Source organism: Stylophora pistillata, chromosome 8 (genome assembly GCF_964205215.1).
Source record: "Stylophora pistillata chromosome 8, jaStyPist1.2, whole genome shotgun sequence".
NCBI lineage: Eukaryota > Metazoa > Cnidaria > Anthozoa > Scleractinia > Pocilloporidae > Stylophora > Stylophora pistillata.
Genome location: NC_142526.1, coordinates 26684070 through 26706412, shown reverse-complemented (window position 1 = coordinate 26706412; position 22343 = coordinate 26684070). Strand labels below are relative to the sequence as shown.

The following is a 22343-nucleotide window of genomic DNA, read 5'->3' as shown; positions in this document are numbered from 1 at the left end:
TTCACATTTTCGATACTATCGCTCGGTTCAACTTCGAGAGTGATAGTCTTCCCTGTTAAAGTCTTCACGAAGATCTGCATGATGATTTTCGAGAGGTAACTTCAATTTTTCAAACGTTTAACAAACGTAATCTCCGCGAGCCTGAAAATTCAGAAACGCAATGGCGTCGATGTGTCGGGGCGATTTCTTTATCCTTCAGAGTCGTAATCTGATTGGCTTAAAAACTGCAACGTCATGACATCATGTGATTACTTTTTAATGATGTCATAATTATGCAAATAAGAAGATAGCGATTCATCATTCTTGTATACTAGTCACTTTTGCTTTTTTTTGTTGAGTCCTTCCATTAATTCTTGTCCTTCATAGTTATTTTTGCATGTTCTTAACTAATGCTGGTATTCTTAACGATTAGAACCTATGAATGTCTAGTTACGTTGGTTTAAGTGCCGAAATAAGACCAACTGGTGATGTGCTTTGTCAAGCGTTTTCATTTTTCATGCTGAATATGCATGTGTCAGCGCCCCTTAAGGACTTGCATGAATTTGCATGTAAGCGTGATGGAATCTGCTGACTTTCGCTTTTGTGCTGACTGGTACAATATTTCCAAGGTCGGTCAAGATTAATTCAGAATTAGGAATTCAATACCACATTTACGAACGTAATAAATTGTTTTGAAAAGTGTAAGCATTAGCGAGAGCGGAAGTACGTCGATAGAAAATGATAACGAAATAGCTCGATCAGTTTTCAATTGCCAGTCACGATACTGTTCATGCGATTTTCACGGGTATTGTATTCACGTGAATTTTAACGTCAGTGCCAACTGAAATTCGGGCTGATCTAACAAATCCTATAGATATCGAACACTCCGGAAAATTCTGAAAAATTCTGGGAAACGATGAGGCATATCAAATTTACTTTTATCCGTGCCGAGTTATTAATTCGAGTCAGCATTTTTCACAATCCTCAGATCAGAGTAGCGTGAAATGGAAAATTCTTATAAGCGGTACAAAGAAAGAAAACCAACGGAAACCTATTTTACTTTTTTGTTTCCAATCTATATCAGGCCTATGAACAACGCGTAAATTATGCTAAAGTCTTCATGTGGTGTTTCAGGATTTTTTTAAAAAAAGCCACTGAATTTTGCTGTCAGGATGTCAAAGCCTTCTCGGCCTTCCGGCTACATTCTCCCCAAGTTTGAGGCGTTTTACTTCCTCGGGGAGGAAGACTGGAAATGTGTGACAATGACGAAACTTTCGATGTAGCTTTAGGGGGAAAGAATTAGCGATTCGATATACCTAATGAGTTTTAGACTAACTGGCCACCATTCGGAGCTACCGTTTACCTTTTCAATCTCTTTCAATCCAGAAGGAGATATATTTTAGCAGTCTGAGCAGATATTTCTTATTATGATTTTTTATATCTAAGACGTGAAACTAAGTTTGCTCATCGATGAGGCAAGACATTATATTTTCTAGTGGCCTACTCAAGCCCTAAATTTTCTCAGGTAGCAAAAATATCGCTAAACACGAAATTTGACGCTTGTGACGCAGTAAACGGTAACAACTGGGGATTATATTTTTAACCCTCTCTTAAGAACGTCCCTTGCATAAACTTCCTTTCTCTTCAAATGAAAGGCTAATTTGGTAGAATGAACATATTTTCCTCACGACCAGGATACAGCTTCTGCCGACGGTCGATGTCACAGTGTTTTCAATATCCCCGTGTTTTGGACCTGTTTTTGGTATCATCATCGACACATAGGAGACTGAGACTAGCATTTCATGCCCATGAAGGCTTGTGGGAGAATAAATATGGCGGCAACAGTGGCTGGACTACCTCAAGCACAAAATCAGGCTAAGCAACAAGCCGGTGTTGCATCAGATAGATCATTGCGTTCAGTTTTTGGTGCGTTTTATTCCCGATATTTTATTTTTATTTGATGACAGTACCGTTCGTTGGGCCATTAATGAGTATTTACCATATGATTAAGTGGGTTTACACCGTAGCTATAGATTGCTTACTAGGAGAAATGTTGGCGATTCGGCCAGATCTGTTGGTCTTTGAATATTCTTTATTCGAAATGCTGAAATATTTGCTCAAAATTTATTGAAGGTTTGATTATTTTTGTTTCTTTTAATCTAAAGGATAAGTAGTTTACTAGAACCAATGATCGGAGAAATTAGGTTTTAAAATCTCCTTCACAACTATTTCCACCACATGCTTGGTCTTACTAACTGTTTTATTCTACTTGTGCTTGTCGCCTCCCGGTTAGGTCAATGGATATAGCGCTGGACTGTTGTGCGGGAGGTCGAGGGTTCGAGCCCCGGCCGGACCAACACTCAAGGTCTTAAAATAATTGAGAAGAATTTGCTACCTTTCTATAACATCAAGAAATGGTTAGATATTCTAGTCTTCTCGGATAGGGACAAATAAATGGAGGTCCCGTCTCCTGCAGGGTTAGGGGTAGGAGACGTTAATTTCCCACGCATGAGATTACTGTGTGATGGATGTCCTCCCCTGGGGTGGGATGGTTGGGTTTACTGGCCTCGCGGTAATTGGCGCAAGCTGTCGCGGTGTCCCTGCCTGTCGGCGAAGTTAAATAAATAATTCACTGAAACAGAGGCCTCATAGGACTAATAATATATGGGCCCATACAATTTTAATATTTAAGCTATGTGTTTTTATCTTTTTAGTTGGGAATATTCCTTATGAAGCATCTGAGGAGCAACTCAAAGAGATCTTCTCTGAAGTTGGACCAGTTGTTAGCTTTAGGTCAGCTGAGAAATAAAATTGAACAAGTATATTTTGCACTGAAGAGTTAAAATTGATTTTCTTATTACTTGGAAAAGTTACTTTTGAGGCTGAGAGTGTTTAGGATAAGGAAAATACTCAGACAAGTGCCAGAAATAGGAAAAATCTTAATCATTGATGAGAGTTAAGGCTAATTGCTGTTGTGATAACGGCCACTTTGCCAACATGTCAACTCGCTGAAAACCAACCTTTTGACAAAACTGGTTTACTTCTTAATGTCAACTTGCCAGAAACTTTGGCTAACTCACAAAAACTAATTTTTTTTACTCCATTTGTTACAAGGGGTAACTGATGGGAAATTGATCTAAGGTGTCAGTGAGTTGACCAATGGTGTCGGCAAGTTGACCTGTCAGCAAAGTGATAGAGTACCCCTTTTACAAGGATATTGAGTAAAAAACTTTTGGGTAAATTTTATAATTTATACATTGCATTCAATGCCTTGAAGTGAAAACTTGTGAGGCATAACATGTGTTGATATTTTTCTACTTCACTCTACAGCAATACGTAATTATTTGGAGTAAATATTTTTTATTTTAATGTTTGCATTAGATTGGTGTTTGATCGTGAAACAGGAAAGCCTAAAGGATATGGGTTCTGTGAGTATAAGGACCAAGAAACTGCCTTGAGTGCTATAAGAAATCTAAATGGGTATGAACTGAATGGAAGAGCATTGCGCGTTGACAGTGCTGCTTCAGAAAAGAACAGGGAGGAAATGAAAGGTTAGCTAGTTTTGGTGTATTTGACTCACATTTTTGTTTGATTTTTAGCTATACTTGTCCTCATGGTAGTATTGTTTTGTCAGAGAAATATTTTTGTCTCTGAGTTATTGTCTTTTTACTCTGTCCTCATTTGTATTCCATGGGAGACACAGATGCTTATTGATTACCACGCTCAGAGGTGAGATTTGCAGGTTCGAAACCTCATCAAATTGTTATATTGCATTCATAGGGGAGATGCTTAACTCTCAGTGTCTCTCTCCACCTAGGAGTGTAACTAGGTACCTCAAACTGTGAGGAAAATGTGACATAAAGCAGAGGGGAGAGGGGGTAACTTGCATTGCATTCAAGAGGACGAGCAATACTCCTGCTCAGATCCAGTTCAGAGGCTGTAAGAAGCTGTGGTACCTAATGCACCACTTAGCTTAGGTAAAGTCAGCCAATCTCTACCTTACAACTTTATACCTTGCCACCAGGTATAGAAGGAAGCAGTCGTCCAGAAGCAAATCCTTATGGACCACCAGTTGCTCCTGAAGAAGCACCTGAAGCCATTACACAAGCTGTGGCAAGTTTACCTCCGGAGCAGATGTTTGAACTTATGAAGCAGATGAAGGTAAATCACTTGTGGTAGTAGTAGCAATAAAGATCTTTTTATACAAAACTTTTTCAGCTCTTGAAATCAGTGGAATTAAGTACATTTTAAGGACATTCCTTGTTGAAAACCTTAGTAATTATAGTCTTAACCTTTACCTGTAAACGTTTAGACTTCTAACTTTCCTGTAACATTATGTAATAAAGGTGTTGCTTGCATTGTGCTTTCAAGTCTTTCCATTGATTATGCTGTTATCATATGGACCTAGCTGAAAAAATTTTTGGGTAGTTGTCTCTAACCAGGATAGTAATTTGAAAAGTTAGTGTTAAGCCTTGGTTAGGTTAAGAGGATAGGTTGAGTTTTTGTAAACTAAATAAATTCAAAACCAATCCAACTCCTGATAACTTTCAACACTCATTTTAAAACCTTTTCTAAAAATTAAATATGAATGAGAGGAAACTGCTGAGAAATTCTCAGTTCAAGGTTTATTTTGGTGTGTATTTCAACATGGCAACAAAATGCTTCCTTTTCAGTAGTATCAGTTTACTGTAGTGGTTATTGCTAACTAACTTTACGTTTTGTACTGCTGTCAGATTTGTATCCAAAACAACCCCGAGGAAGCCCGACAGATGTTACTTCAAAACCCACAGCTTGCCTATGCCTTATTGCAGGCTCAGGTTGTCATGAAAATTGTGGATCCTGTTATTGCACAGGTTGGTGTCAATGAGCAAATTTTATATTACAACTACGGGGGTGTAATTGCACTATCTTTGTTCTAGTAAAAAAGCAAATGGTAAGAATGAAAGAGGAAAAAAGCCAAAGAGAAATTGTGTTTGAAAATGTAGATTTTAAGTTTATCATCATCAAAATGGTACATACATGTATTTGAAGACTTATCCAACAAAAAAACTTGGAAAGGAGGTTTGCTTAAAAAAATCTAATTAAGGCAGTTCAAGTCAGTTTTCTAAGTATGCATTTCAGAACTGTCAGTATCCTATCCTAAGAAGATACTGGTAAATCATACACTTAATTATTTATCTTTGCCTTTTTAGTTATTTTCATTTTTGATTTTGCATTTGTCTATGACAGTGTTGTGGCAAGCAGGTGTTTGTGACTTTGTAAAAAGGTGGAATTCCTATCAGGTTGCATGCTTCTAAACTATATTGCACACTAGCACTGGTATTTATTGCTCTGTAGAGCATTACAGGCACTTACAAGATTACGCACTTGCAAGTCAAAGGATCTTTGAGCTGCTACACTTCAAATTTCAGTCATCAGCTTAATTTCTTGGCTACAACCCTGTATACATTATGAGTTCCCTACTTTTCTGATTAAGGTTATAAGGCAGGGTTCTCAACAGAATTTTGTGCAGCCGTTGCTGTGCCACCTCCATGCGTAACAGCTAAGCACATAGCCGAAGGCCACGCATTATTGTTGGAGTTGTTTATCATTCTCCGAGCGCCGCGGATCCGCCTATGCTGGATTATTTGTATAACTGTTTATCTTTGGTTGAGGCTCGCTTTCCTGGCTGCGGGATAATTTTACTTGGTGACTTCAATAAAACTCTGTTAAAGAAATCTTCGCGCCTTAGTAACGGCTTTAATTTGAAGCAAATCGTTACCTTTCCAACTCGCGGCAGAAATACCTTAGATCCGGTGTTAACAAATGTGAAGGAGTTCTATGCCCCTCCGATCCAGCGCCCTGCTCTCGGTTTGTCCGATCATTTTTCTGTAGAAGTTCAGCCGCTCGTGCGTTCCCAACAACTAAGAACTAAACTTATCGTGAAATCGAGGGACTTACGGCCTACAACGCGTATGGCTATGCGCACGTATCTTGGAAATGTGGACGTTAAGACACTTATCGATAGTAAAGATTCTTGCAAGGGCAAAGTGGAAATGCTGGAGACCATAGTTAAGACCGGAATGGACATTCTCCTCCCCCTGAAGTCTAAGTCGGTACAAACCAACGAGCCGCCCTGGGTCAATCAACAATTGAAGGGTCTCATTCACAGCCGCCAAAAGGCCCTCGCTCAAGGCGACCAGGAGCAGTACCGCACCCTACGAAACCGCGTTAATCGTGAGAGGAAAGCATGCCGTGCAAAGTTCTATAACTCCAAGGTTGAACATCTGAAGGACTGTAAACCCGCAGTTTGGTGGCGTGAGGTAAAGAAGCTCAGTGGTATGTCAGACGCAGCTTCTAGAGGCGTTAATCCAGCTACCCTCTACCAACATATTGATTGTGGTCAGAGAGGTTCGCCTCCAAGCACGATAGACATTGCTAACACCATCAACCAGGCGTTCTTGGCTCCTATGCGCGTCTTCACCCCCCTTTCACCTAACACCTCAACCAACTCTGACCAGGAGAGTGCTTTCCAGGTATCAGAATTCTCTGTTTTAAAGAAGCTATCCGCCTTAAATCCAACTAAGGCAACCGGTCCGGACGGAATCCCCGGTTGGCTTCTTAAAGAGAATGCAGATTTACTAGCACTACCTGTGACTGATATCCTTAACTGTTCGTTTAAGGAAGCACGGTTGCCTCAGTCTTGGAAGGACGCTAACATCACTCCAGTACCAAAGCAGAATCCAATACACGATGTAAACAAACATCTACGTCCAATATCCCTAACTCCCGTGCTTTCTAAGGTTGCTGAAGATTTCGTCGTGGAGAGTTTCCTCAAGCCTGTTGTGTTGGCGAAAGTGGATGTACGGCAGTTTGGGACTGTGCCAGGTTCCAGTACGACACAAGCACTAATAAGCATGGTCCACTCATGGCTTAGTGCTACGGATGGGAACAGTGCAACTGTCAGAACCATCCTCTTTGACTTCCGCAAGGCGTTTGACCTCATTGACCATCAGATCCTAGTTCAGAAGCTCATTTCATACGATCTTCCAAGCGGAATAATTGACTGGATAGTGGACTTTCTGTCCTGTCGCCGACAGCGTGTTAAACTTAGTCAGGACTGTTACTCGGAGTGGGGGGCCATCCCATCAGGGGTCCCACAGGGCACAAAACTTGGCCCCTGGTTATTTACTATTATGATAAACGACCTCATCATCCCGGGTACAGACATGTGGAAATATGTCGATGACTCCACTATTTCTGAAACAGTCATGAAGTCTGAGGTCAGCAAAGTCCAACAAGCGGTTGACGAACTCGCGACGCAAGCTTCTGCTGACAAGTTCCAATTAAATGAAACCAAGTGCAAGGAACTGCGCATAACATTCAGTCACTCTAGAAAGAACTTTGATCCAATTAAGGTTAATGATCAGGACTTAGAGTGTGTAGAGCAAGCAAAGATCTTAGGTTTGCAGATATCTTGCGATCTCACGTGGAATAATCACGTATCCGAAGTTGTAAAGAAAGTAAACAAGCGCCTGTATTTTTTGCGTCAGCTTAAGCGTGCACAGGTCAAGTCGGAGGAACTTTTGCTCTTCTATTTGACTTGTATTAGGCCTGTCACTGAATATGCATGCCCTGTTTATCATCATAGCCTCCCGCAATACCTTTCAGTAGATCTTGAGAGATGTCAAAGGCGAGCTTTACGTATTATCTATCCAGATTGTTCGTACAATGAGGCGCTTCTTTTGACTGGTCTAGTTCCCTTACACAACCGCCGCGAGTTCTTATGTGATAAGCTTTTTAATTCCATCCTGTCTAATCCCTCGCACAAGCTCTATAGCTTACTACCTCCCAAGAATGAGTGCGAAGTCAATTTAAGGAGTCAGCACTCTTTTACTACACGGCGCCTCCACACCATTCGTACTCGAAATAGTTTTATCCATCACTATGTCCATAAAGCAATGATGTAATATTGTTTTTCTCTTAATTATATATTTTTGTCTTTTTAATTAGTTCTTCTTAGCCATGTATTTTTTGTAGTATATATTTTATTGTAAATCAAACGTAATTCAGCCTGTGGCTGCAAGGTTTTTGATAATAAACTATCTATCTATATCTAATCTATCTAGGCCTATAGGGTCCCAATTTAAATCGCAGCAGTCATGTTTTTGGAAGACAACATCTTGGAGAGGCCTGGGCTAGGGTGCCCATATTTCAACGATGTGGAGAAGTTGCGGAGCATAGTGATTGTTCACTGACAGGCTATTCGTTTCCAAAACTAAAACTAACATTCAATACTAAACTTAATTATCTCTGCACAAAGGCATTCTTTTATTTGCGTTTAATAGGCTTTGATCTACTACGAAGAAGGGCTAATGCTTGAAACGTCAGCTTTTGTAATTATTACGGTGGCCAATTTACCATTTCAACTTTGTTGATATATCCCAATTATTTCGTTACTCCCACCGACGCAGCCCCAAACAGTTTCTTTGGAAACTATCAGCCTTTATTCATTTGATCTACTACTCAAAGCGCTTTGACAGCCGTAACACTTACCAGTGACACCTGTGACAGATGTCAGGGGTTACGGGTTCAATTGAAAACTGTGTAAGGAATGTTTTTAATGAATAAGATTCCTCCATGTTTCAGGGCATCTTGCACAGACCTGCGGATCCGGTAGCACCTTTACAACCAACAGGTGTGCAACAGCCTCAGCCACTAATGCGTGCAGGACCTTTAGGGGAAAGAAAAGGTCCAAATAATCAGGGCCCTCCTGGACCCTTCCAATCAGCACCTGGATCAGCATCTGAAATAAGAGGTCCTCTAGACATGAGAGGTCCTCCAGACATGAGGGGTCCACCTGAAGGGAGAGGCCCAGGAGACATGAGAGGCCCTCTGGATATGAGAGGTCCACCAGATATGAGAGGCCCTCAAGATATGAGGGGGCAATCAGACATGAGGGGCCCACAAGATGGTAGAGGTCCACCAGACATGAGAGGACCAGGTATGCAAAGAAAGTTCACCAACACGTTGTTTAAACAGATGTAGCTTTTGATGTTTTCCCAAGCTTCACTGACATGCAAAAGAGTCCTGATATCTATATCTTTATTTCTGTAGGACCTGACGGGCGGGGTCCACCAGATATGAGAGGAATGCACCCAGACATGCGAGGCCCTCCGGACATGAGAGGACCTCCAAACAGAGGGCCAGGAGACATGAGAGGTCCTATGGATAGAGGCCCAGGAGATATGAGAGGTCCACCTGATAGAGGTCCTGGAGATATGAGGGGTCCACCTGATAGAGGCTCAGGAGATATGAGAGGTCCACCTGACAGAGGTCCTGGTGAAATAAGGAGCCTTCTTGGAGACATGCGTGGACCTGGCCCAGATCCAAGGGACTACAGGGGCCCTCATTCAGACATGAGAGGACCTGAAGGCAGAGGTATATGATTGCAATAACCCACAGACAAATATTTTTGTGTGTGATCCTAGGAGATATGTCTAATCATTTAACAGTTCAGCTTGACTGGAAAATGCAACTCATATTGATCACTAAACAAAAAGATAAGATGATTTATTTAAAAATACTTTAACTTAGGTGCCTTTTCTTTAGCCTGTAATCATGTTTTCTCTTGATATTTGAGATGCTCTAAATGCACTAAATGAACAAATATATAAAACAAATTATTTACCCATTACTTGTTGAGATACTGTTTGATAATGCCTTTGGATCAAGTGGATGATGTTGCCCTTGAAGCTCTCTGTGCCACCAGCCTCTTTCTTTCAACTTTCTTTGAGCTGCAGGAATTCTTCAATACAAAAACCATCTGAAGAGATCTTATCACAAGAGTATTCTTATGATTCATGGTTCACCTAAAGCCTTAAGTGGCGCAAAAATATTTCGGTCTCATTAAACCTTATTTTTTTATATCTCAATCTTAATCATCTTAACATCAATGAATTTTGAGAGTTACTATTTTGATGTGAGCTTTTTTTTTTTTTTTTTTTTCAGGTCCTGACTATAGAGGTCCTCCTCAAGATCAATTCGGAGACCCAAGAGATCGACGTATGCCCTTTGATCCCAGAGACCCACGAAACAGAGAGCCATCAAGAGGTATAACTAAACATTTAGTTAGTTATTCAATATTTTTGTTGTATTAATTTGTTTGCCCTCTACAAAGGAATTATATTTAGGGTTAAATGAGCTGGAACTTTTGTACAGAGCTGCTTAGTCAGCTATCAAGAATGCAGGCATTACTATATCCAAATTTAATGTCTATAAGGCACATATAGCCCATTGCAGAAGCGTGAGAGGACTGGGATGAGTTTCTTATAATGATTCCATTAAAAATCTAAACATTTCAACTGAAATGTTACTGAATGAAAAGCTACCCAGCCAAGTTTGAGAGTTTGCAGTGGAAAAGTGTCCAAATTGGAGCCTTGCAAAAGTTGCAAAAATTCCATACAAACCCTTAAAATTTTTTGCCCTGTCTACCCAATCCATACAAACTTTCTATTTTAGGTGATATTTGAAAAGCTGTCATTTTGCCATTTTCCTCTTCTAAATACTTCTATTCTTGCTTAAGACTCTCAAATTTAGTTGATCTTTCATTTGAATATCATAGTTTTTCAGACAAACGGAAAACAACCACACACTTTCTCAGTCCTCTCACGTTTCTGCAATGGCCTATGGATAAATCAAGTTTCAGTAGTAATTCTTCTCCACCAATACAAGTGAAAACAACAGATGCAATTCATAAAATTGTTTAAGACCATTCAAACAATTTTTATCCTCTCCTGAAGTGAGTCATTGTGTCATTAGATTATGTTATTTTTTAAATTAGTCTGGTACATCTTAATTTAGCTACTGTCTAAATCTCTGTTGTAGATGACAGAAGAGCTCCCTCAATGGACCCCAGAGATCAGCCCCGGGACCCAAGAGGTCCACCTCCTGAACAAAGATATGGACCACCTAGTGGGCCAAGGGACCCACGTGGTGAACGTGGGCCCCCAGGTCCCCCAAATGATGGACGTTTTTCAGGACCTGTCCATTCACCACAGCAACAATGGGGCCCTAACCAAGGAGGACCACCTCCCAGAGGTCCTCAAGGTCAGAACGATGTGCTTAAATATTTACATTTCACATGTATATTTAACTTGTTAACTCTGTGTGTTTAGAAATGATTGAACTGTCTTGGTTTACTCCAATACAACAATACTGAATTGAAAAGTCAAAACTTTCCTCCTCTAAATTTCTTTATGCTTATGTAGTGTATATTAAGATTTTTACAAGTTGTTGTAATTTAAACGAACTTACTGCTGTTAGATGTGGAAGGTTAAATTAATTGATTAAAATGATAGATTCATAATTGTAGAGAGATGCTCTTTGAAAATTCCAGTGAGTCAGAAATGTAACCTCACAAATTCAAATATTTCCTTGAAGTTCCCTAACATAAACATTGGTTTGTTATTAAAGCAAAATAGAACTGTTTCGCGTTTTCCCCGACACGATAATCGATTTAAATGATGGCTTCATATTTTGAGAAGAGACACTATTTGAAAATTCTAGTGAGTTAGGGATGTAGCCTCAGAAATTTGAATATTCCCTTGCATTTCCCCCTCACATAAACATTGGTTTGCAATTAAAGCAAAATAGAACTGTTTCGCCTTTTCCCCGACACGACCTTTTTAACATGCAGTACATTTGAACAGGTTTTAATCCTGGACAGGCGGGGCCTGTTTCGCAAGGCGGTGAGGTCACAACCCAGGATCAAGAGAAGGTAACCAAAGAGATTTCACAGTGTTGTTTTGACATCGTTGGTTTGATAGCTTGCAGGTTATGCGAGGTGTTGACTTCATTGTTCATTCCCTTTGCAGGCGGCCCTTATCATGCAAGTGTTGAGCCTCACTGACCAGCAGATTGCTTTGTTGCCTGAAGATCAACGACAGAGTATTATGGTTTTGAAGGAACAGATAGCTCACAGCACACAGCCTCATTAATTTATGTGGCAATGTCCCTTTGATTTGCTTTTCTTTTCTTGAAATTCATTAAATCTCTCAGTAACATTTTTACGTGAAAGTAAGAACTGTGTCCAGATAGGAGGTTTCTTGGTCAAGAGCCTGTTTAAATGAAGGTGGGGAACCCCAGGTAGGTGAGGTAACCGCCAAGCCGTGTCGAAGAATAGCCTACGTTTACACGCAATTTTACAACCCCAGGATACCCGAGTGAGGTTTTTGGCACGCTTACAAAAAGAGCATGAACGCGACCCCGGTTGACAAGGTTACCCCACCCGGCAGATCGAGCAACCTGCCTATAGGCGGGTTGTCCCACCTATCATGTAAACGTGATCAAGATAAATTGAGAGATTATATGTTACCTCACCTACCTGGGGAGGGGGGTCCCCCAACTCTATGTAAACAGGGTCCTAAACCTCTACTTGTGAAGTGTCACTGAACTGACATTTGTTTTTGGCTTCGCATTCTCTAATCTAACAGTGGGACGAAAGGGAACGGTCAGGAAACTTAAACGAACCTGAGTGTGTCTTAGTACTCTCTGTATTCAGTAGTTTTTTAACCGTTCTCGCAATTTAGAAGAGAACTATCAAGTATTTTTGATAGCAGTTGTAAATCCCCGACGTTTCGAGACTTTTTTCAGGTGAAAGCAACTCGGGTAACAAATTCTGAACCAACCTCTAGAATAGTTTTGGCCTGTATCTGTCGATTTAGCCATGATGGAGGGTTCGAAAGTTTGCCTGAAATACGGACCTAAGTATTTTATTGGTGTTGGCAGTAATACAAAGACAATATATATGTATCAGCCTACTTGATTGATCCATTTTCTCATGAGAGAGCTTTTGAGTCAAAGTATCACTTTAACTGTTCGAGAGAGATCTGTGAAGAGGTTACGGCATAATATTTTGACTTGTTTCTGCGACGATACGAAACGTCAACGTAAAGGTACCCGGCAAGACTGAGGAAGTGAGCGAGATTTTCGTCTTTCTTTTCCTCTATTTTTTCATCTTACAGTCACCCCGCGAAAGAGAGGGACCACACCGCCAGCTATGCAAAGTGTACTGATTTAATTTTTAGCCCAGCCCATGAAACGGTAATCATTACAGAGAATCACTATTTGGCGCAAGTATCTGTTTCTATTTAAAGCACAGTCGTCCTTCCTGTGCGAAATACACTCTTTCGTCGATTTCGACTTGTGTGAATCTGACAGCGTGTTCAGTTTCGTTTTTTTGTCGCATATGAGATTTAAATCCTGCGAAGGACTTACAGAAAATACCACAGATTGTTCTAGTGGGAGGGTTACGGGTTAGTGGAGCTGGCACATTGGCCGATGCTTCAAGTTGTTGTTTCTCTTACTTCATCCTGTATCGTGTCGCAAGTTCGTTACAGATAATACAATTATTCAGTAATCTTGGCAAGGCAAGTATTGGATGGAAGTGTTTATGAGCGATGTGGATGTACTCAGAATACTTTTATAGGAAAGTTCCTCTTGCGTCATGTGAACTCTGTAAGAGAGTGTACACTGAAATGGAATTCACTATTTTAAAACGCATGCTCTGTGCAACAAACGACTTCAGTCTCACTACTATCCAGTAGAATGCGATGATTATCTGTAACTTTTACTTTTTTTTTTATGTGGGCTGGCAAGTTATGGGCCAAGGAAAGATCTGTCTTCAGTGCGTGTGCTATCTATATTTCCGCCCACGCTTTCTTTCAGTTGCCAGAAAAAAAAATGTCAAAACAAATAAGGCCTTAAAAGCCTTTTTAACAACAAAGACATGAACACCCACAGATCCAAAGTTGTTTACAAAGGAGATTGTTCTTGTGGCGTTGATTACATTGGCGAAACTTTGAGATATCTAGCAGTACGTATTGCGGTGCATTCAAACCCTACTCACACCTCTGAACCTGCAAAACACTTGCGGGAAAATCCATCACATTCTTTCACTTAGCGTGTTCTCTCCTCAGCAGAAACATTCCACAAGCGCAGGATCGTCAAGGGGCTAATGATCCAACAATTCCTTGAACAAATAAGTCATTTCTTATGTCTCCAAACTTTTCCCATCGGGAATCACACATGATATATAAGCATGGACAGACGGTCAACACTTTCAACCCTGATGATGCCAAACAGCCGAAAACGTTTGGTTTTAACACTTTAATAAATTTTCTTAATCTTTTTAGCCTTGTATATTCAATAAATAAGGCCTGTTTTGCATGTTACTTCAGAATATCTTCCCGCCGATTCCCGGTGACCTACTCAACGAATATATAACCCTATGGATCTATGGAAGAGGAACCACCCCTCCCGTTTTCCCAATGCCCGTTATGCCCGTGACGCGTCACATGAAATGCTTGTGATACATTCGTGTCCATTCTTCCCCTAACGTTGGAAGGTTGTCGCCTGACAAGTTGTGATTTCTGTAGGGAAAATGGGGTTCCTTGTAGTGTCTCTTTGGTATATGTTTGTTCCAGTTTGGCTGTCGCTTCTCCTCCCCTCGACACAAGAAGGTCAAGCAGAGGAAGGCTGCCATGAGTATTTGACGAACTTTGCAGGCGTAGCGGCGAACTTCACCTCGTGTGCTATACAGCATTCTCGTCCTTTCCAGTTTTGCTGCAAGTGTCAGAAGGCCTATGTCTCAGCAGTTAACAAGTACAGGGCTATTGTACGCAACAAACATTGCTACTCTGACCTGGTAATGGCTGAACAGCATCAGATTGTGGAATCTGCCAATGGTTTTGTGGCAAATCTTTGGAAGAGTTCTCACTGTCCAGGTAGGTGAGCAATTAACGTCCGAAAGAGAAAGATGAAATTTGAATCGTAACGGGAGCTATTTGACGACTGGGATAATCATGTAAACAGGCTGATAGCATTTAAGTGGCAGAGGGAGCCGCTCACTAGAATTTATGATTACAATCTGAAACAAAACTCTCTAAGACAAAAGAGGACTTTCAACTTAAAAAAAAAAACAATCTCTGCAAATCTCTTAGTACATGAAAAAATGCTACCCCTCGCATAATCTAATATTGGTGTTACGGCTCAGCATTGGGTGGTCAGGTATGTGCCAGCCCAAGAGGTTTGATTGTCGAGCTGCTTTGGATGGGAAACCATCTTGGATTCAGGCCATTATGATCTCAAATCAGACAGGGTTTTATTTTCAAGGAAGACACAAGAAGAGTATTGGAACTTAATTTCTTTGTAACTTGAAGTCACAGGTATGAAACTCTGGAGCAAATAGTATTTCCAGTAGGATATATTTACTACAATAGGCGGGTGTCAATTAGGAACATGCATAACACTAAGATTGGCTTCCAAAAGCTCTGCATTTAAAATTGTGATAGCATTGATCCATCCAACAATAGTTGATGATAAATCAAGTCTGTTTTTAGGCTGTTCAGGGTGATGCAGTTGCCAAAAGGTTTGCAGACCTGGTTGAGAGCTCCAGTCCAGAGACTGTTGTGTTGATTTCGTGGACAGGATACTTTACCCTCAATTTTATCAATACTCTTAGTCACTTCATGCTACGCTGCAAGTGAATGGGTCATTTGACTGAAGTGCAGACTTGACCCATTTTTTATCCTCTTAAGGTGGTACCATAGGCTTGCTCTACCTTTTTCGGATGCATTTGTTTTCTCGCATATATATATCTTATTAACCAAGAGTGAGGGCCGTACTGGGAGAATATCAGCCTGAGGTCATGACAGTATGGACCTTGCTGGGCTCGGTCCGTACAAAAAAGACCAAGGACCGATGTTCTTCCAGTACGGTCTCGAGCAAGCTTGGTTATTAAGAGATTTATTATACGACTGAAGTTCAAAGGGACACAAGTGCAGTATCATTCGGGACCATTCGGGACAGTGTCCGGTCCAATACTTAGAGAATATTGACCGGCAATAGAGCATTTTGATTGGTTGATTTTAGTTATTGGCCCTTTGACTGCCCGAGTTGTGTAATAATAAAGATTATTGTTTAGGTGGCCTATTTGCAAAATTTTACTATTGGAAAACATTTCATTTTCATAATACATGCGATACAAGTTTTGTTTCAGAGGAGTCTTGTGGCAAAATAGAAATATGATCCTTGTCTAATGGTGTTTGCCCTTCATGCAGTACTACCTTTAGTTGATATTTTTGACACATCCATTTCGTAAGTAACCAATTGATAATGAAATGCAAAGTCCTTTCTTATTGTCGATGCAACTCAAGAAGTAGTTGTACAGTACGTTGACTGCTTATATTTTCCAAGCAAGGAAAACACGAATATGTTTTCATTAGTCTTTTTACTTAAAAAATTTGCGATGGTATTTCTAATTTTCAGGATGTGTCGCAACCAAAAGAGAGTGAATGTAAACCACATACTCAATTTAGTCATGCCACACGAGTATAAATGTTGTGACTTAAATGTCCACATCAGGTCATATTTTTGTGGTTCCCAGTCAAGTGATGTCAATTTCTTTAAGTCAAGAGAAAGCCTGAAACATTCCTTGTGACCTGTACATTTACATTCCTTTTCCGTCTCTTGCTGACACACAACATGGGTATAAAATTTGTCTCACCATTGTAGGATAGGTGTTGTTGCTAAGGAAGGTGCAAACGTTCATAGTCTCAAGTTCTTTTGAGAGTAATGGCAAGTCGACCATGGCAATCTATATTGTTCTATTTTGTATTTTACCTTTGCGGCCATGTATTACTGGCTTACACAAGATGACAACCAAACAGTGGAAAATAAACATGGGTTCCCTGATGAATTCTGCTCAAGATGTTGCTGTACAGCTATATCTTGTCATGTCACTGCAATAGCATTTGCTCAGGCAAGATTTTTTCTTTTGATTTGAAACTCAGTAAACTAAAACTATATATGAAGAGGAAAATTTACAGGGCAATCTGCCTTGGTCCACCAAAAATGTCCAAATGAGAAGGTGTGGGACTGCAACCTTAATCTTTTTTGCAGTTTTTGAGAGTCAAAATTTAATATTATTTGGTAGACTGTGCTTAAAATCTTTATTACCTTTTTCTTTGTGCATGTGCTTGACAATTTTGAGTAGTTAAATTTGCTAGGATTTAGAGAAGGTTTTCTCCAAAGTGGTCTTCCGCACGCACCGTTTATTTCAGTGACTTATCGCAAATTTGATGACACTAAACAAAATATAAGTTGATCATATATGTATTATGTGTATAATCATATATCACACGTAAGAATTTCAAGTCATTGCAGTAAATCTGGCGGTAAATATTATATTCATGAATTGATACAGAAGTCAATGAATTTAGCCACATTTATCACCTAAAGAATCCTAGTCAACCTTGCCTTTGTTTATATGGGCAACTGCTGGAAAAATTGTTCATTTTAAACTCAGTGCCTGGCAGGAGCCATGCTAGGTGGTCAACACTTTTTACCAAGTGTAAAGAAAGGATTCGTAAAAAGGAGGAGCGTTACACATCCAAAAGCATATCTGATGCACTCCAAACAAAGCATTGATTGCCTAATGGCTATGATGCCTTGTGAAACAAAAAATTTTGGAATTGCTTTATTATGGCTTCAAGTCGTCGTTTCTGTGCTTCATTTGCATTCTTTTGTATTCAGGGCAGAATACACTGAAGGTTACATGGTAAACCATAATTGCTGGAAAAATGTTCAGAGCTGGACAGTAACTTTTCAACTTACTAGCCAAGTGGCTAGTGGCATCTTAGATGTCATGACAATTTCAGTTTGTTTACTAGCCAAACTGGCCAGTGAAAATAAAAAACCACTAGCCAAAACTGAATTTGGACTAGTCTGGGGCCAGTTGGCCACCATTAGTATCGAGCCCTGATGTAGCTGGTAAATTATGATGTTTCATCAAAATTTTGAGTGTAACTCTTACCCAAGTTCAACAAATGCTTCATTGAGACATTAATTTTTTTCTCTAAAAGAATAGATTTCTAGCATTCAAGTTGGTGTGCAGGAGTTGGTGAGTTCTTGTCCACACGAAGGGATCTCATTTTTACAGTTCCCAAATATTTCATTAAAAATTTATCAACTATTTATTCTTCTCAAAATACTTGGCCTTGATAAGACTAAGAAACAAATTCAGTAACTATCTAGTCTTGGTTTTTGTGGTAAAGGGATCTTAGAGACAACATTTCTCTTTTCGCTGTCTTGCCAACAAGTTGCTCCCCAGACTTCGAATTGAACACAGACCTTTCTTATTGGGTAATAATTTGGTTACCAGAAAATGAAGGCAGTCTGAAATTGTGACATTAGCCTTCATGCCACCTCAAGGGGGCATGTGGGGATCTAAAGACAGGGAAGAAACACTTTTCCCTTATTTTTCCGACTCCCTCCAAATTATATATTTTTTTATCATTTTAGATTGCTTCCAGGAAGATGGTGGATCTGTAAAAGAAGAGATTACTGAGTTTTTTGAAAAGTGGGAAGCTGTACAGCACTGTTTCTTAAACAATTCTAGGGTAATACTCCACTCATTTGTGTAGAAACTCTCCACGAAACAGATTTAATCTTGCAGCTTGAAAAATTTTCTTAATCTTTTGGATTAAAGTTTGTATAGATATTTTTTCAATCTATAAAAGAGGGAAAAACAAGTAAATTTGACTTTATTAAGACAATTACTTTGTGTTTTTCTTTTTAAACATGGTTATATCTAATTTATGAATATGTGAGTCTTTTCAGTGTCTGATTGTACTGTTTATGGGGTGAAATTTGGTCTTAAAACTGAGGAAGGGAAGAGGATGTGATTCAAAATCAAATATAACCAGATTTTCCTTAATTGCCAGACGACAGAATCTCTCCATTCCTCTATTTCACAAACTCAGGTTGTGAGTTTTTCCATGAAACTAATTGCGCTTTGTCACTCAAATGTGTCAAATTGGCTTTATTTTGCCGCTTAAATGACAAAATGGAGAGGTTGTGGCTGTAATAACTGGTAATCATAAATAATTATGTTTTTCAAATGGTATGATGCATAATAATTATAATGCAATATTCAGACTATTTTTGTGCCAGATTGTTTTCTTAGACATTTTCATCAGTTGAATCATAGCAACTTGTTCCACCAGTGAAAATTTTTTTGTGCTGGATTGTTTTCTTAATAGACATTTTCATCAGTTGAATCAGGGCAACTTGTTCAACCAATGAAAATTCTCTTAAAATAATAATTTATTCAAGTTAATATCGATTTCTATTTAGATCCACTTAATTCCTGTGCCAACAAATGGTTCATATCACAACATATCAGGACTGCAAAGTGTGTGTGATGACTGTAGAAATTCATACTCTTACCTGGAGGAATCCTACAAGAAAATAGCCAGGTCTGACACTGAAGAATTCAAAGTTTGTGCAGATGTGTCTGCTTCTGTAAGTGTCACTTCCTTACAAATGTGGTTGGCTGTTGAGTGAGTGATGTTTGAAGAGCTGGTATTATTTTGCCTGATTAGTTATATTTTAACCCTTTGGAAATGCGTAATAGTTGTTAAATAAGAGTGCTGAAAATTAACTTCAGAGGTTTTGGTAACATTTCCTATTAATTTTTTGATGCAAGTCTGCTGTTTATTTCAGATGAATTATACACGACACCGCTGGAGCAACACTTTTCACTGTGTCAAAATTCAAAATGATCTGGTCTCTGTGGTGGCCCTTACAGTGTTTTTCTGCTTTCTTCCTGTTATATTTTACTCTGCTGTTAGACTGCAAGGTACCTCAAATGACAGGAAAACAAGTAAGGAAATGTTCACTTTTGACTTTGCTTTATAACCCCTTTAAACCCTTGAACTTCTGGAAGTGATTAACAAGTAACTTCTCCATATAATATCCTTACATCATCCAGCAAACAGGTCATGAGAATACTCAAACTTATCACGTTAAATTTGCTATCTGGATCTAACACCAAATTCTTGAAACTAATTTACAAGGAAACGAGTAGCAACTAGAGGGGAGAATTAACAATTAGATACATACATACATACATACATACATACATACATACATACATACATACATACATACATACATAGGTTAATTGACCACTCCCCATAGGGGCTTTTCAGGGCCAACACCCACCCATCCCACCCAGGGAAGGACATCCACCACACAGTATTCTTGTGTGTGGGAAATTAATGTCTCCTACCCCTAACCCTGCAGGGGATGGGACCTACGGTTTATTCGTCCTTATCTGAGAAGACTAGAATATCTATCCATTTCTTGATATTATAGAAAGTTAGTAAATTCTCCTCACTTATTTTAAGACTATGAGTATTGGTAGTTAAAGGGTTTAAACCCTTAGAAGTGACCAGTGTCTAATTTCTCCTTAAAGTAACACTGCTGAATCATTAAGATTATGAGAATAAAGGAAATGATCACCCGAACCTAATGAGCTTTCATGTGATTGTTAAAAACAAATTCTCCTTATCAATTCCAAAAGAAATATATAAGAAGAGAATGCAGAATATGTATACTGAAGTAAGGGTGGGTAGGGTTAAGCTGTTTTTTTCCCCATGTGACGTTTCCACAATTCAATATCGTGTCCTTTTTGTGTAGGTTGTTTTAATGTTATTAGTTTTTTTCTTTTTTTATCATAAAAAGGTGTTTGTTTCTGTGTTTGTTTTTAAGCTTTTTTTAAAAAAATTTCTTCATATGCTGCAAAGTTTTGTTGTCTGCTTTGGTTTCTCTTTTGCTGCAATTGTCTTTAGTCGAAATGGTATTTCTTCCATGCTATGAAATTGATTTTTGTATTTGCTCAAGAAAAAGTTTTCAGAGAGTTTGTAGATTCTCCTTATTCTGTTATTTATTTGAATATTTAATTTACTGCCTCATGTCCTTATTTAATATTAACTTCGCACTGACCAAGTGTGATGGCTGAACTGGAGAATATTGGCCTGAGGTTGTGGCAGTACGGACCAAGCACAGTCAGGTCTGTGCAAAAAACAACTGAAAGCCAATATTCCTCTGTACAGCTGAAGCAAGTAAGGTTTGTAAGTAGTTTACTGTATGGTAATCACATCAAATTTGTTTATTTTGAATCTACCAGCCTTAACAAACAAAAATATGTGGCTTATGACCATTCTTGTGAAAACAGTCCATATGGCAAAATATCAACCAAATAAGAACAAATCAGAATGCTTGGGCTTGGCTATATTATAAAATTATTTACTTGACATATTTTACCACACTAATGATTTTTGTTTTGTTTTGCAGAAAATACGAGAGCTACTCTGACCTGAAACTCTCATCCAGATGTTGAACAGCTAAAATATTCAGAGTTCAATGTTGACTTGACCAAGTATTGAGATCACTGAGGTTGCTTCACCCTGTACATCCCAATGAGAGGGTTGCTTGTGGGTTAGAGGAAAGAAAAGAGTTTGTGAGCTGCCAGGACATCCAGTCAATTGAATCTTGAACTGAGCTAAATTGATCCTTATGGGTCCAATAATGTGCAAAAAAAGTGTCTTGAGAAAACTCAACTGGAGGATAAACAATGTAAAAAGGAAGGGAAAGACCCCCATTCTAAATGAAGACAACGAAAAACGATTGAAAATCACTAATAAATGAAATAAATAACTTGCATGGTATGTATTCACAAGTGCATGCTACACCTTCAAAACTTGCCAAGATTTCCTCAAGAAATCTGTGAACATCTCTCCTCTGATAGTTCCACTCACACTTAAGAATGTCTCAAAAGAAACTTAGAATCTTCTTGCAAATTTTGTTATTTGGATTACTTTTGAGGTTTATCTTACCAAATCATAAAAAACTGAACAAAACAAATAACAAAATAAAGCTTTTTGGCCAAACCAAGAGGACAATGTGACTAGTAGAGTTTTGCACGAATTTTGGGATTAGAAATGCCAAATCATATCTTTGTAAATTTATTATGTACATCTTTTCAATAGATGGGTGGTCTGTCTAGCATGGGGTCTTGACTCTTTTACGGACTATCCCTATAGCATTTCTTTTTTTTTTTTCCTTTTTCTCTCTCTTTTGTTTACTATGTTGCCATTGAATTATTAAAATAAAAATCTTAATGTAATAGAAAAATCCGAGCCCCAGATGGGACTGGCTCGGATTTAACAACTAATTAATTAACAATTAAAATTGTTTCATCGTTACATGCTCGCTTTGGAGGTTGGTTGGCCGCATCTTGATATGCTTTAATGTGACAGCGTGATGCTGTTAGTGAGTTTCACAGGCGCAGACAAAATAAAAATTAAAATAAAATAAAAAAATAAAATAGCAGCTACCTACTATACTAGTATTGCTACTGGTTTGCATTGTATGGCTATACTAAACTACAAATGTTCTCAAAGGGATCTTCAAAAGGAAAGTTTTTGGTGTGGTTTTCGTTGTGTTTGGTAACTATTAAACCTTAACATTGGAATGTA

At 39.0% G+C, this 22343-nt stretch overlaps 2 protein-coding genes across 2 annotated transcripts; both read left to right on the top strand.

Annotated features, from left to right (window-relative positions):
* The first annotated feature begins 1081 nt into the window (after window positions 1–1081).
* LOC111333582 (uncharacterized) lies at window positions 1082–12805 on the top strand. Its single transcript, XM_022939191.2, has 12 exons — window positions 1082–1556; window positions 1674–1905; window positions 2694–2772; window positions 3361–3530; window positions 4004–4140; window positions 4713–4832; window positions 8608–8962; window positions 9076–9399; window positions 9970–10071; window positions 10846–11067; window positions 11670–11737; window positions 11835–12805. Exons 2-12 carry the CDS (start codon window positions 1782–1784, stop codon window positions 11955–11957), a joined length of 1824 nt encoding a protein of 607 aa, XP_022794926.1. The 5' UTR covers window positions 1082–1556; window positions 1674–1781; the 3' UTR covers window positions 11958–12805.
* A 1528-nt stretch (window positions 12806–14333) lies between these two features.
* On the top strand, window positions 14334–22343 carry LOC111333614 (osteopetrosis-associated transmembrane protein 1). Its single transcript, XM_022939234.2, has 5 exons — window positions 14334–14744; window positions 18322–18419; window positions 19156–19323; window positions 19525–19684; window positions 21160–22343. Exons 1-5 carry the CDS (start codon window positions 14402–14404, stop codon window positions 21183–21185), a joined length of 795 nt encoding a protein of 264 aa, XP_022794969.2. The 5' UTR covers window positions 14334–14401; the 3' UTR covers window positions 21186–22343.